Here is a 13,727-nt window from a genome sequence, read left to right as displayed (position 1 = left end):
AGAGAGAGAGAGAGAGAGAATCCAAAGCAGGCTCCAGGCTGGACGTGGGGCTCAAACTCATAAACTGTGAGATCATGACCTGAGCTGAAGTCAGACACTTAATCAACTGAGCCACCCAGGTGCCCCGACTAATAGCACTTTTAATTTTATTTTAAAATTTATTCAAATACATCACGCATAAAAAAATTATACCTAACATACATGTGGACTGTATAATAGGGTAAACACATATTTAAAAATTGAGGTGAAAGTAAATTAGTAAAGTTTGAAAACAAACATGTAGAATAAATTCTTTCAAATTTTCAGAAAGTTTGTCACAATCTCTTCTTGAACATCCTACATGTAAAGTAAGAGATGGAGACAAGATCAGACATTAGGTTTACAGGGCTCATAACATTATTTTCAGTAAGGTCAAAGGGATTTTTTTCTTTGTAGGATTTTAGAACTTTAAGTTAACAATAAAAAAGATGAACTAAAAAAACAAGGAACAAAAAACTAAACCCACAAGAGATGATTTTCTTCTTCTTAAATAGGATAGCATTTAATAGGGTACCTTCTCAAATAGGTAGCATCCAGCCCTGGAATGCTAAGAGATACCTTATTTTGGATCTAGATGGAAAATATTCCTTTGTTGTCATCTAGTTTCTAGGACTTAATCTTACCAACTGCAATGTGACCTTTCCTTTGACTCCACTTTTGAAATTGGCTTTCATGGTCAATCCTCATGTTTCATCATTAGCCAGAATTATTTTACTTCCAATGCCTCAGCTTCTCAAAATATTACTGCTGAAATACTCTCTATGCATAGATTACAACATACAGCTCTGTGAAGTAGCCATGGGTTGACTTTTAAGTCCAGATATTTGATTCACTATAGCTGTAGCTACTATTCTATGTCTTATATACACATATTTGAAAGTTCTGAAGGTAGGCCCATTTTTTCTGAAATTCCTCTGCATTTAAATGATCAAATTCACTCCATCTGAATGCCCACTAATACCCTTATATAAGATACCATTTAATAAGAGAAATGAAGACAAATATTAAATGGGAGAAGTGAAACAAAAAACAAAATCATTGTAGATAGAATATATTGTGAAAAAATAGTTTTAGACAATTTAATTTTGGTTGAATTAGTGTTGCAGTTTCATTTAGTTATATTACCTATTTTAATAGAGCTGAAGCATGTAAAGTAAATTGGTATAACCCCTTTTGAAAGTAATTTGGAGTTATATATCAAGAACTATAAAACTTTTCTACTGAGAGCCATAAAATTGTTCATTGCCTTTGATGAAGTAAAGCCACCCCTGGGAATTTATTCTACGATATAATCAAAAAGAAGGGAAAATCAAACATAAGAAGGTATTTATTTCAGCATTAGTGATAATAGGCACTGATCAGAAATAATCTTGAGTATAGGAGTGATTAAAATATATTTTTTAAGTTCATATGATTAAATATATAGCTACTAAAATGATAATTAGATACAGAATGGCAACTTTGTGGACAAGGTGGACAGTTGTGGGCCCATATCTATAATTACACATAGAGAATGGAGAGACTACACTATCATCTGTCATCCCTGCATGGATGACAGATTAAGATCTTCAATACTGCCTATTGATGATTTGTTGCCCTAAGGCTCAACCTCTTCTCTTATCCACACCCACTACCTTGGTAATCTTATCCCATCTCTTGATTTTAAATACAACTCATATGCTGATGACTCCCAAATTGATATCCCTATTCCAGACTTCTGCTCTAAGCACAAGACTTGTATATTCTTCAGCATTGTTGTCATATTTAAGAGATATTTTGAACCTAATGTCTACAATGAATACTTGGTATTCTCCCACAGACCCACTCCAACTATAGCCTTTCTTCTTTCAGTGAGTTACAGCTCTGTCCTTTTCACCCTTCAGTGTGAAAACCTTGAAGTCATCTTTGATGCTTCTCTTCCTCTGTCACACATATCCAATACTTTGGGAAATCCTGTTGGTTCTGCCTTCTCAATGTATCCAGAATTAACTATTAATCATCTTTTCCATAAATCTCACTCTGGTCTGGGCTAAAATTACTACAATATGTTTCCAAAGTCTTCCTGACTCTAAAATTATCCCCCACAGACTGATCTTAACACAACATGCAGATGATTTCTGAAGAAAACTCTTAATAATACTGTAGTATGTTAACATGATTGACATTTTAAAGGAGAGAGCTGTGGATGCTAAATTAAGGTCCCAAATTCCATGTTTCTGATTCTAGCTTTTAGGATCATTCTGCTGTGATTGTTCTTTAATGATAAGAGGTCTTGCTAAAGTAATAAGATTAAAAAAAAAACTAAGCATATTTAAATAGACTTTAAAATATTTCATTTCTCTAGTGTATTTAGAATATATGTTTCAAATAAAGTTGATGAATTTGTTTCTTTACTTTTTTCTGTATACAAATGAAAGCTGCGGCAAACAAAACAGAACAAAACCTTGCATATAAACAGTTCTTCTTTGAACAGAGTTCCAAGGGTATTGTATTCAAACTTATTACATCATTAAATGGATTCTTCCCTGGCACTTTATAATGAAGCTCTAGAAGACAACATATATTTTCCTTAAATTCTGATCAATTATGATATGGGGTATTCTTATGTCCTTGGTGCTTAACACATCTCTCTCCACCTCCAATTCTAAAAGCATTAAGTAATATGATTCAATATTTTCCCTTTAATGCTGTGAGTCAGAATTCTTATAACGCTCACATGATAAGAATAACCAATTCTTATAAAACATGCAGATTAAGAGATCTTTCCTCTTGAAATTCTGACTTGATGGATCTAGGTTGAGCATGACCATGATATTTTAGGCAAGTCTTCCAGATGATCTTGATTTCTAGAATTGTTTAGTAAAGCTTCAGGATAACTTAAAACAAGTAAAGTAGCACAGGTATTAGTATATTCTTTGGTTGTGGGAAATTGCTGAAATGAAAACTAAAAGACCACATGAGAAATCATGTAAAATCTTATTAACCTGAAAAAGAAAAGAAAAGAAAAAAAAACTTTTGATCAGACAGACATTTAGGAATCTATTGGCATGGGTAAGTTCCCATTTACTGGGCGATTACAAAGGCAAATGTTTCCTCTGAGCTCACATGAATATATTTAAAAGTGATACATAGGAGTGGGTCACAGTGATATGTCCTATAGACCTTGGAATCTAGGTTACTCTCTGAAAGTTGAAACAACAAGTTTTCCACAAAGAGTCAAAGTTATGCATCTGTTGAAATTAACCACTGTGTGAGTGAAATCCTGAGTGAAATCCAAGGACACTGAATATGAATATTTCAAACTATAAACTACATGTTACCTCAGAGAAGTGGGACTGGAATACAGTGCAGTTTTGTAAGCTTCATTGATGAAGCTCTTGATGAGAATGTGGTTTCCCTCTTGATGAAGAATGTGGTAACACTGGAGGTTGCTCATCATGCAACATAGAATAATGAAGAAGTAATCAAAATACAATTCAGGATTACATATTTAGTTCCATTTTTGTAATACAGCATACAAAACATACTTGAACCATGCAGAAGTTTACTCAATCCTGGGTCTAGCTGACTAGACAAGATGACTCTTGCAAAATCCCCTGAAATCTCAGGACCCTCTCTAGGCCTATGGTGATCCAACAAGGTGGTATAAAGCCATTTCATTGGATTTTGCCTAAAGAGAGTGGAGTTGGCTTATTTCACGAACAATAATCAGCTCATCCACATCCCTCAAAAACAATGATAGACAAATTTGTTGAAGAAGATATCATATGCCCACTGGAACTGATGAGGCATAAGACTTTAATTTTAACACCTTATTTACAGATTTTCTTTTCATGCACGTAAACAAGTAAGATGAATATGTATAGGCTCAGTGTTTGTGATTACCTGAAATCACTGTCATAAATGATTATAGATTTGAATAATCACATATATACATATGTATATATATATATATATATATATATATATATGTATGTATATATAATAGGTTATAGAGATTGAATAATTCCTTGAAAGCTCTGACTTGTTCAGGCTGAGACCTTATGCAACAATTATCTATAATTGTTCTACCTTCTCTAAATCTAAAACTCAGGGAGATTGTATTTATGCTAGCAAGGGTCACTTGATCCATATAATAAAGTCACCACCCATGTATGTCCAAGAATACCTCTCTGATAAAGAGGAAAGAAAGATATGTTTACACACTGACTTCATTATTTCCTAGTTCCAGGGAAGGTGGAAAAGACAAAAACTCACCAATATGCAATATTGATAAAGTTATACTTTATGTAATTTTGCTCACATATATTAAATATATCCATGAATCTTTTCCCATAATATGTGTGTACATTCATAAATCAATTCTTTTCCAATGTAATCTCTACAGGGTAGGAATCTTTTCTTTCTCAGACTTAATAGGTCAATTAACCATGTCTAAGAATAGTAACATGGTGTGGTTATGTGTTGATGAATTCACTGAGGCATTCAAAGTTTAATATGAGAGTGTTTTGACATTATTACCATAAGCATTTCAAGATGTCCCAAAGTTATTTCTTTACTCCACTTCATATGCAGGATTACAATTGTGCAGACCCTTGTTATGATATCTTTGCACATACAGAGATATTTATTCATCCCCCCAGATACACATCCCAAATAAAAAAATCATTCATGCTATAGTTCATCAAACCTGAAACCATATTTTTCACATTTTAACATTTAGAGACTAGGAAAACTTCTAAAATTAATAGTATCTTGGTTTTATGAATTATGACATATTTATACCTTAAATTATATCAACACTTATGTAAAATTACCTATTTCTTCATAAATTCAGATATAATTGCAAATCATATAAGAAGAAATTATTTAAAAATTTACTAGGCTTAAAATTTTACAATCTTGGGGTATTAGTTGCCATGGTGATGCTACAGTTGACTATTAGATGTATGGCAAGTCAAACAGGAAATAAGAAATTATCTAATTTTAATGTTATATTAATATTCAATAAATTTTAAATACTTTTGGAAACATAATTCATTCTTTCTAAATGATTCATTAATTTCAGCAGTTTTATTTACAAGATAAATCAGGATATTGAACTTAATGTTGAACTATCAAAAATGAGTATTTTCCAGGGTTTGGTTTATAGAAACTATTTTGCAACTTTCTGGATAATGTTGGAGATTATTCAGATGAGTGTGCTTGCTCTGATATTATTGAGGACAGAAATTAACACAGTACCAAAAGGATTTCTAATCAGCAACCTTTTCATAGCTGCTTTCACCTCTTTGTTCCGTAGACTATAGATGATAGGATTCAACATGGGGGTTAATCCGCCATATACCAAAGCTATAAATTTATCTATTTCCTGTGAATCCACAGCTGAGGGCTTTAGGTACATGGAGAGAGCTGTCCCAAAGAACAAAACCACCACAGTCAGGTGGGCTGCACATGTTGAAAAGGCTTTGCTTCGACCACCCACTGAACTAATTCTTAGGATGTTGGAGAGAATGAATGCATAAGATATACAAATTAGAAGCACTGGCATGGGAAGGATAAGTGTGGTGATCACCAGCATGAGTAATTCCACCATGGAGGTGTCCACACAAACCAGTTTCAAGACAGCCAGAATTTCACAAGCAAAATGATTGATTGTGTTATGACCACACAGAGAGAGCTGCATCACAAATACTGTTTCCACCAGGGTGGTGAGGTAGCCTGTCAACCAGGAACCAGCTGCAATCTGCAAACAAACCTTCTTGTTCATTATGATGGGGTATCTCAGGGGGTTGCAGATGGCCACATATCGGTCATATGCCATCAATGACAAGAGCACACACTCAGTGGCACCCATAGCTAGAGAGAAGTACATCTGAGCAACACACCCTACGAATGAGATGGTGTTTTCCCCTGTAACAAAGTTTGTCAGCATTGGAGTAAAAGCAGAAGAAGTGTACCAGATGTCTAAAAAGGAGAGGTTGCTGAGGAAGAAGTACATGGGTTTGTGTAGGTGGGAATCCAGGATGGTGATGGAGATCAGAATGATATTACCCAGCAGGGTGATCAGGTACATCAGCAAGCACAGCACAAATACAATGACCTCAACTTTGGGGTAGTGGGAAAATCCCAGGAGGAAAAAAACTGTTACAGATGTCAAATTTCCCTGAAACATTTTATTATGTCATATTCATTTGTATATATGCACAGAAAGATTAACATCATGTATTATATATAAAATATAAGATCCCCTCCCTTCGTATTTTCTGGCATTTTTTTCTTCATATGAACTTGTAGTCTATGCTATAGACTTGTAGTCTGTGTAGTCAAATGCTTCTCCAGCTTGCTGATAGTAATATATGTTTGAAGGAATTTGTCATTAATTAGGAAAATTTCAAGTAGGAAGTCAACAGGTAAATCCTCAAGCTGTTATTTTTGATACAAGATTTTTTGGCAGTGTTAGGAAGGGAGAGGTTTATTTCATAAACATCATGAGAGATTGATGAAAGACATAATCTTATGCATTCTTTCTTTTTCTGAAATCACATTTGTAACTGATCTATAGCTAAGTCATTAATTTACCTGAGCCATTGGAATTATTTTCTTACCCTAGTTTGGTAACAGTCTTCTTACTTAGGAATTGTTCTGCTCTCCAAGCTTATCATATTTTCTGTCACTCCTGGAATTCTGTCCAAAATAATTTGGGAGATTCAGTGAGTTAAAAAAAGTTATAAATTTCTGCAGTCATAGATTGATTAACCAAAAACCTTGGACATTTCAACACAAGTCCACAGTTTCCATTTCAAACCCAGGAAGATGATGACAGATATTCTCATGGTGGTAGACATATATAGATATTTCTTTCATATAGCTAGAATTTGCCTGGCATCTGTGCTCCAGAATCATCCTTCAAAAGACCAACTATTGGCACTATAAGGCAATTTAAGCTTTTTGTTGCTTATGAGAAGTTTCCAATTCATGTAGCAAATTAAACTTAGAACTCTATTTGTGCAGAATTAAAATTCTGAAACTCCAGGGATAATGTCCCATAGATCCAATTATAGTCAGTAACTGGTCCGTTATAATTACAGTGTTATTCAAACAAGAAATAAACATATTCCTATCTACACTATCTTTGGGAAGGGAACTTTTCTCTGCTTCTGATTGTGTTATAAAATCAGTCAAGCTGGCTAATTTTAAAAAAGTAAAGGCGAATGAATAATGTTGACAGTTTCTCCTTTAGATTGAAGGAGTGTTTCATACTGTGTACAATATGAAGTTATACTTGATATGGAGCCCACCAAAGATGGAAGAAGGAGAGCTTAAGTAACTCTTCCATTGCTCATCATAGCTCAAAGATAAGATGAGAGTAAATTTTCTTCATGGAACTTGAAGGGACAATTTGTTTTAAAGAACACTTCTTTTAAGGTAGAACCATTTCGAGAAGATAGTTTCACCAGATAAAGGCATCTTGATCCTTCAGAAATCCACTGAATGCTCCATTTGAGTGATTTTTATATTCTCTATTTATAATTTTCTGTTTTCCAAATGAGCAACTAATGGCGAATAGTGTGTATGGTGGTATGGAGAAAACATGCTGTCAGTCTCATCACTATGCAATTGTGTTTGGATGCCTTGGTTTTAGTAACAGATTGTAATCATGACTATTACTAAATTACTTATATCACATCAAATATGTTTTCATTCTCAGAGAAGTTTATAAATTTGAACTATTGCCAAGATTATTAAAAAACAACAACAACAACCAGAAATCCTGTCCTCACTGTTTGCTTTATTTATTATAAACGGAATGTAGCCGTGAGGTCTTCTATTTACTCTGCTCTCGTAGGGATATAACCTTCAAGGCCCTGGGATGATTCACTTCTTTAACTACAGGACATCTTGGTGCACAGGAAACAATACGGCTTTAGTGCTGCAAATACTTTCCACTTCACCACTTCAGTTTTGTTATCTAGAGCAAGTTGGTGATCCTCATTGAGATTTAGCTTATTTGTAAAAGAGCAATGATAATATTTCTTTATCAGGGTCGTTATGAGGAGTAGAGAGATATTTTGTGTAAAGCAACTTACATAGTATCTGATTTATAGTATACACTCATAGATTTCAGATTTTTCTCTCTTCTGTGGTTTTCTGTTTGCTTCTTGAATCCTCTTCCTTTCCTGTATTTACTGCATTTACTGGATTTACTTCCCCTTCTCACTGTTTCCTTCCTTTTTGACTACAGCAATATTCTTACTTTCCCCCCTCATTTAGACAAGATTAACTGCAACCATAATACAAATGGTTGAAGCAAAAGGAAGAAGCTGACTGACATCTGGCCCCAGAATCCCATTTCCCTCTGAATTTATTTATTGACTACCATTCCCAACTTGTTTGATTTCTTGAACTTGTAAAGCTGTAAAGGCTTATACAGCTGGAAGTAAATAATTTAGGTTGGCTTCACTGTGCCTAGGAGAGAACTGTACTGTAGGGCTACACCACAAAGATTTAAAGGAAGGCAGTGACTAAGACTGAGCAAGGTTGCTGACCTGACTCCCCCCACTATGTATAAAGCACCAAACCACACTTCTGCTTTGTAGATAAATCAAAGCACACTGAAAAGAAGAGAAATTCTGAAACTCCATGGAAAAATTCAAACTCTGTTTATGATAAAGCACACTCAGCAAACTAGCAGTAAAAGGATATTTCCATGAGGAATGAGCCAGATGGTGGAATGATAGTTTTCAGAGCTTGTACCCTCACGGAAGCATGTTTGAACAACTATCCACAAATGAAAATACCTTTACAAAAGCTAAGGATTTCAGGTGAAAGATTATGGATTGGTGAATACTTCTGGGTCTCCATTGAAATCCAGAACAGAAATAAGAAAAGACACATTGAAGGGGGTAAGAACAACACTTTCACATTACCCATCTCATCCTTTCCTCAAGCCTGAGTAGTGCGATGCATAGAGACACCTCATGGGGGAAGAAGAGTGAAGTGGTATCCAACTTTACCATGAACTTTAGCATAGAGCTCACCCCAGTGAACCCTGGCACCTTGGGCTCCAGGCTCACACCCCCAGAATAAGGCTCCTGGCCACCACAGTGCCAGGCCAGGCCCTGAGACTCCAGGCTAAATGCCTGCCCTTATAGATCAAGCTTCCATGACCCCACTGTCAGGCAGGAAGCTGCAGCCCCAGCATATAGGCCAACCCTCACTGATTATCACAATAGATGTGGGAAAAAAAAGTGACAAAATTCGTGATAAAAACTCTCAACAAATTATAAAGAGTGTGCTTCAACATAATAAAGACCATATGTGACAAGTCCACAGCTAACTTCATATTCAACAGTGGAAAACTCAAAGCTTTTCCTCTAAGACCAGAAACAAGACAAGGTTGCCCACTCCTGCCATTTCTATTCAGTATAATACTGGAAGTCATAGCAAAAGCAATTAGTCAAGAAGAAGAAATAAAAGGCATCCAAAGTGGAAAGGAAGAATGAAAACTGTGTTTGCAGATTACATTTTCTTTAAATGTAGAAAACCCTGAAGACTCCACCAAAACTCTGCTAGAACTAATAAACAAATTCAGCAAAGTTGCAAGATACAAAAATCAATGTACAAAAATCTGTTGCATTTATATACACTAAAAATGAACTATCAAAAGAGATATTAAGAAAATAATCCCATTTATAATAGCATTAAAAATAATGAAATACTTAGGAATAAATGTAACCAAGGAGGTGAAAGTTATGTACACTAAAAAATAAAGACATTGATTAGAGAAATTGAAAAAATGCAAATAAATGGAAAGATATCCACACTCATGGGTTGGAAGAATTAATATTGTTAAAATGTCCATACCACCCAAAGCAATCTACAGATTCAGTGAAATCCTTATTAAAATTCTTATGGCATTTTTTGCAGAAATAGAAAAAAACAATCCTAAAATTTCTATGGAACCACAGAAGAGCTCAAATAGTGAAAGCAATCTTGAGAAAGAACAAAGCTGGAAGCATACTTTCTGATTTCAAAATATACTACAAAGCTGTAGTGATTAAAACAGCATGATACTGACATAAAAGCAGATGTATAGATCAATGGGAACAGAATAGAGAAACCAGAAATAAATTAATGCATTTACATGATCTTTAACAAAAGTGCCAAGATTATACAGTGGGAAAAGGACAGTCTTTTCAAAAATGGTGTTTGTAAATTGAATATCCACATGCAGAAGAATGAAATTGGACTCTTCAGACCATATACTTACATCACCTCAAAATGGATTAAAGACTTAAATATAAGACTTGAAACTATAAGACTACTAATAGAAAACATAGGGATAAAGCTTTTTAACATTGGTATTGACAATGATTTTTTATTATGAATCCAAAAGCACAGGCAACAAAAGCAAAAATTGAAAAATGGGATTGCATCAAACTAAAAAGTTTCTGCAAAGAACAATCAACATCAAAGAACAAAGAACAACCAACAGAATGACGAGTCAACCTATGGAATGGGAGAAAATATTTGTAAACCGTACATATAATAAGAAGTTAATATCCAAAATTTATAAGGAGCTCAACTCTGGAAACAAATACCCAATTTAAAAACTGGCAAAGGACCTAAATAGACGTTTTTCCAAAGAAGACATACAAATAGCCAATAGGTATATGAAAAAATGCTCAACATTATTAATCATCAGAGAAATGTATATCATAACTGTAGATGACAAACTGATAGTTACCAGAGGGGAAGTGGGTAGGGGGCTGGGTTAAATAGGTGATGGGGATTAAGAAGTGCACTTGTAGTGTTGAGCACTGGGTATTGTATGGAAGTGTTGAATCACTGAATTGCACACCTGAAACTGATATTACGCTGTATGTTACATAACTGGAACTCAAAACCTTTTGAGCTATCACCTTCCATCTGTTAGATGGACTTCCTCAAAAACTAAAAGTAGTATTACCATATGATCTAGCAATTCCATTTCTGAGTGTATATGCAAAGGAAATGAAATCAGTATCTCAAAGAGATATCACCACTCCCATGTTTTTTATAGCATTAGTCACAATAGTAAGGTTAGGGAATCATCCAAGTGTCTATTAATGGATGAATAGATAAAGAGAATATGGTAAATTCATACAATTGAATATTATTCAGTCTTAAAAAGAAAAGGAAATAGTGTCACATGCTAAAATTAAGATGAATATCAAGGACATTATACTAAGTCAAATAAGCCAGGCACAGAAAGTCAAATACTACATTGTTTCACTGATGTGTGGAATCTAAAAAAGTTGAACTCACGGAAACATAGAGTGGAATGGTGCCAGGTGGGGTGTCCAGATTAGACGATATTGGGAAATGTTGGTCAAATGGTACAAAGTTTCAGTTATGCAGGATGAATAATTTCTAGAGATCTAATGTACAGCATGGTGACTATAGTTAATAATACTATATTTTATACTTGAAATTTGCTAAGAGAGTTGATCTTAAGTGTTCACTCTGCATACACACACAAAAATGATATCTGTATGAGGTGATGGATATGTTAATAGCATTATTATGGTAATCATTTCATAATGTATATGCATTTCAAGCACTACATTGTATACCATAAATACATACACCTTTAATTTGTCAATTGTACTTATATAAAGCTAGAGAAAAATTAAAAATAGTACCTAAAACAATAAGAAGACACTTCCAGAACATAATAAAGGCTATCTGTGGAAGACTTCAGCTAACATTAAACATAATGAAAGAAGAGCTGAAGTTTTTAACTTTGAAAATTATAAAATTTTGTGGGGCGCCTGGGTGGCTCAGTCAGTTAGGTGTCCAACTTCGGCTCAGGTCATGATTTTGCAGTTTGTGAGTTCAAGCCCCGCATCAGGCTCTGTGCTGACAGCTCAGAGACTGGAGCCTGCTTTGGAATCTGTGACTCTCTCTCTTTTTCTCTCTCTTCCCTCCCCCACTCACGCTCTCTCTCTCCCTCCCTCTCAAAAATAATTAAACATTAAAAAATTAAAAAAAATAAAATTATAAAATTTCAATGTTTCTTTTAGATGTTGGTAGTTTTTGATTCCAAGAAATCATTGCCTTCTTTTTTTTTTTTTTAATTGTTTTTTTCAACGTTTATTTATTTTTGGGACAGAGAGAGACAAAGCATGAACGGGGGAGGGGCAGAGAGAGAGGGAGACACAGAATCGGAAACAGGCTCCAGGCTCTGAGCCATCAGCCCAGAGCCTGACGCGGGGCTCGAACTCTCGGACCGCGAGATCGTGACCTGGCTGAAGTCGGACGCTTAACCGACTGCGCCACCCAGGCGCCCCAAATCATTGCCTTCTTAATGGTCAAAACGACATTCTGGGTTCTACTTCTGAAACCAATACTGCACTGTATGTTAACTAACTTGAATATAAATAAATAAATTTTTAAAAATAATATTCGGGGCAGTTTTATAGACAGAATGTTTATATTTAGGTGTATGATTTATTTCAAATCCATTGTTGGGTATGGGGTGAGATATGGGTACATAGTTATGCCAGCATTATTTATGGAAAAAGGTATCCTTTCCCCATTGAATTACCTTAGCATCTTTGTTGAAAATTCATAGATCATATATGTGTAGATTTCTTTCTGTACACCTCTATCCTGTTCCATTGATTTATTTGTCTTACTTTGTGTCAGTACCAAGTGAATTGATTATTACAAATTTATAATAAGTTTAATAAAAAGGTAGTATAATCTTCCAACTTTATTCTTTTTAAAGACTGTTTTGGCTATTCTAAGTCCTTTCATTTCAATATCAGTTTTAGAATCATCTTGGCAGTTTTTCTAAAATCTCTGCCTGTATTTTGAATGGGATGGCATTAATCTGTAAATGAATTTGGGAGGAATTGGTAACTTAATATTGACTCTTTTAATTCATGAGTCAGAGGAATTTCTGTAATAGGTTTTCCTTAATTTGTTTCTACGTGCTTTGTGGCTTTCAGTATAAAAGTTTTACACATCTTCTGTTAACTTTCCTTTAGTCATTTTTAGTTTTTATTCTATTACAAATGATATTTAAAAATATATTTAACAATTGTTTATTATTGGTAAATAGAAATGCAGCTGGTTTGTGTGATCTGATACATCCTGATAGATTGGGTAAAATCTCATAGTAATTTTATTAGTTACCTTGTGGACGGACTCCTTGGAATTTTTATGGTCGTTTTCATATGCAATCTGTTTCCTTCTTTCCAATTGTAATGCCTTTTATTTATTTCTTTTGCCTTATTGCACTGCCCAGGACTCAATGCTATCTGTAAGTGGGGTAGTGGACATTCTTGCCTTCTTCTTGATCTCAAAAGAACATTCAGTTTTTTAACTGATTTTATCCTGCTGTTTTTTCTTGGATATATCCCCACATTAGGCCTCTTTTTTGCTTTTCTCTAAATCGAAAGAATGGATATAGATCATCTTTTAATTTTCAATCATGGAAAAATTTGTTAAATTTGTCATCTTCTAAAAATTTTTATTTATTCAAATTCAAGTTAGTTAATGTACAATGTAGTATTGGTTTCAGGAGTAGAACCCAGTGATTCATCACTTATGTATTACACCCAGTGTCATCCCAACAAGTGCCTTCCTTAATGACTATCACTCATTTAGTCCATCCACCCCTCCCCCTCCCCTCCAGC

The 13,727-nt window shown here is 34.5% G+C and overlaps 1 protein-coding gene across 1 annotated transcript; it reads right to left on the bottom strand.

Moving 5' to 3' along the window:
• Positions 1-5,230: 5,230 nt before the first annotated feature.
• On the bottom strand, positions 5,231-6,214 carry LOC122474410 (olfactory receptor 13F1). The gene has a single exon (XM_043565285.1). The coding sequence runs from the start codon at positions 6,212-6,214 to the stop codon at positions 5,231-5,233; it is 984 nt and encodes a 327-aa protein (XP_043421220.1).
• Positions 6,215-13,727: the final 7,513 nt, after the last annotated feature.

This window comes from Prionailurus bengalensis, chromosome D4 (genome assembly GCF_016509475.1).
Source record: "Prionailurus bengalensis isolate Pbe53 chromosome D4, Fcat_Pben_1.1_paternal_pri, whole genome shotgun sequence".
Taxonomy (NCBI): domain Eukaryota; kingdom Metazoa; phylum Chordata; class Mammalia; order Carnivora; family Felidae; genus Prionailurus; species Prionailurus bengalensis.
This window is presented reverse-complemented; position numbering and strand designations above follow the sequence as displayed.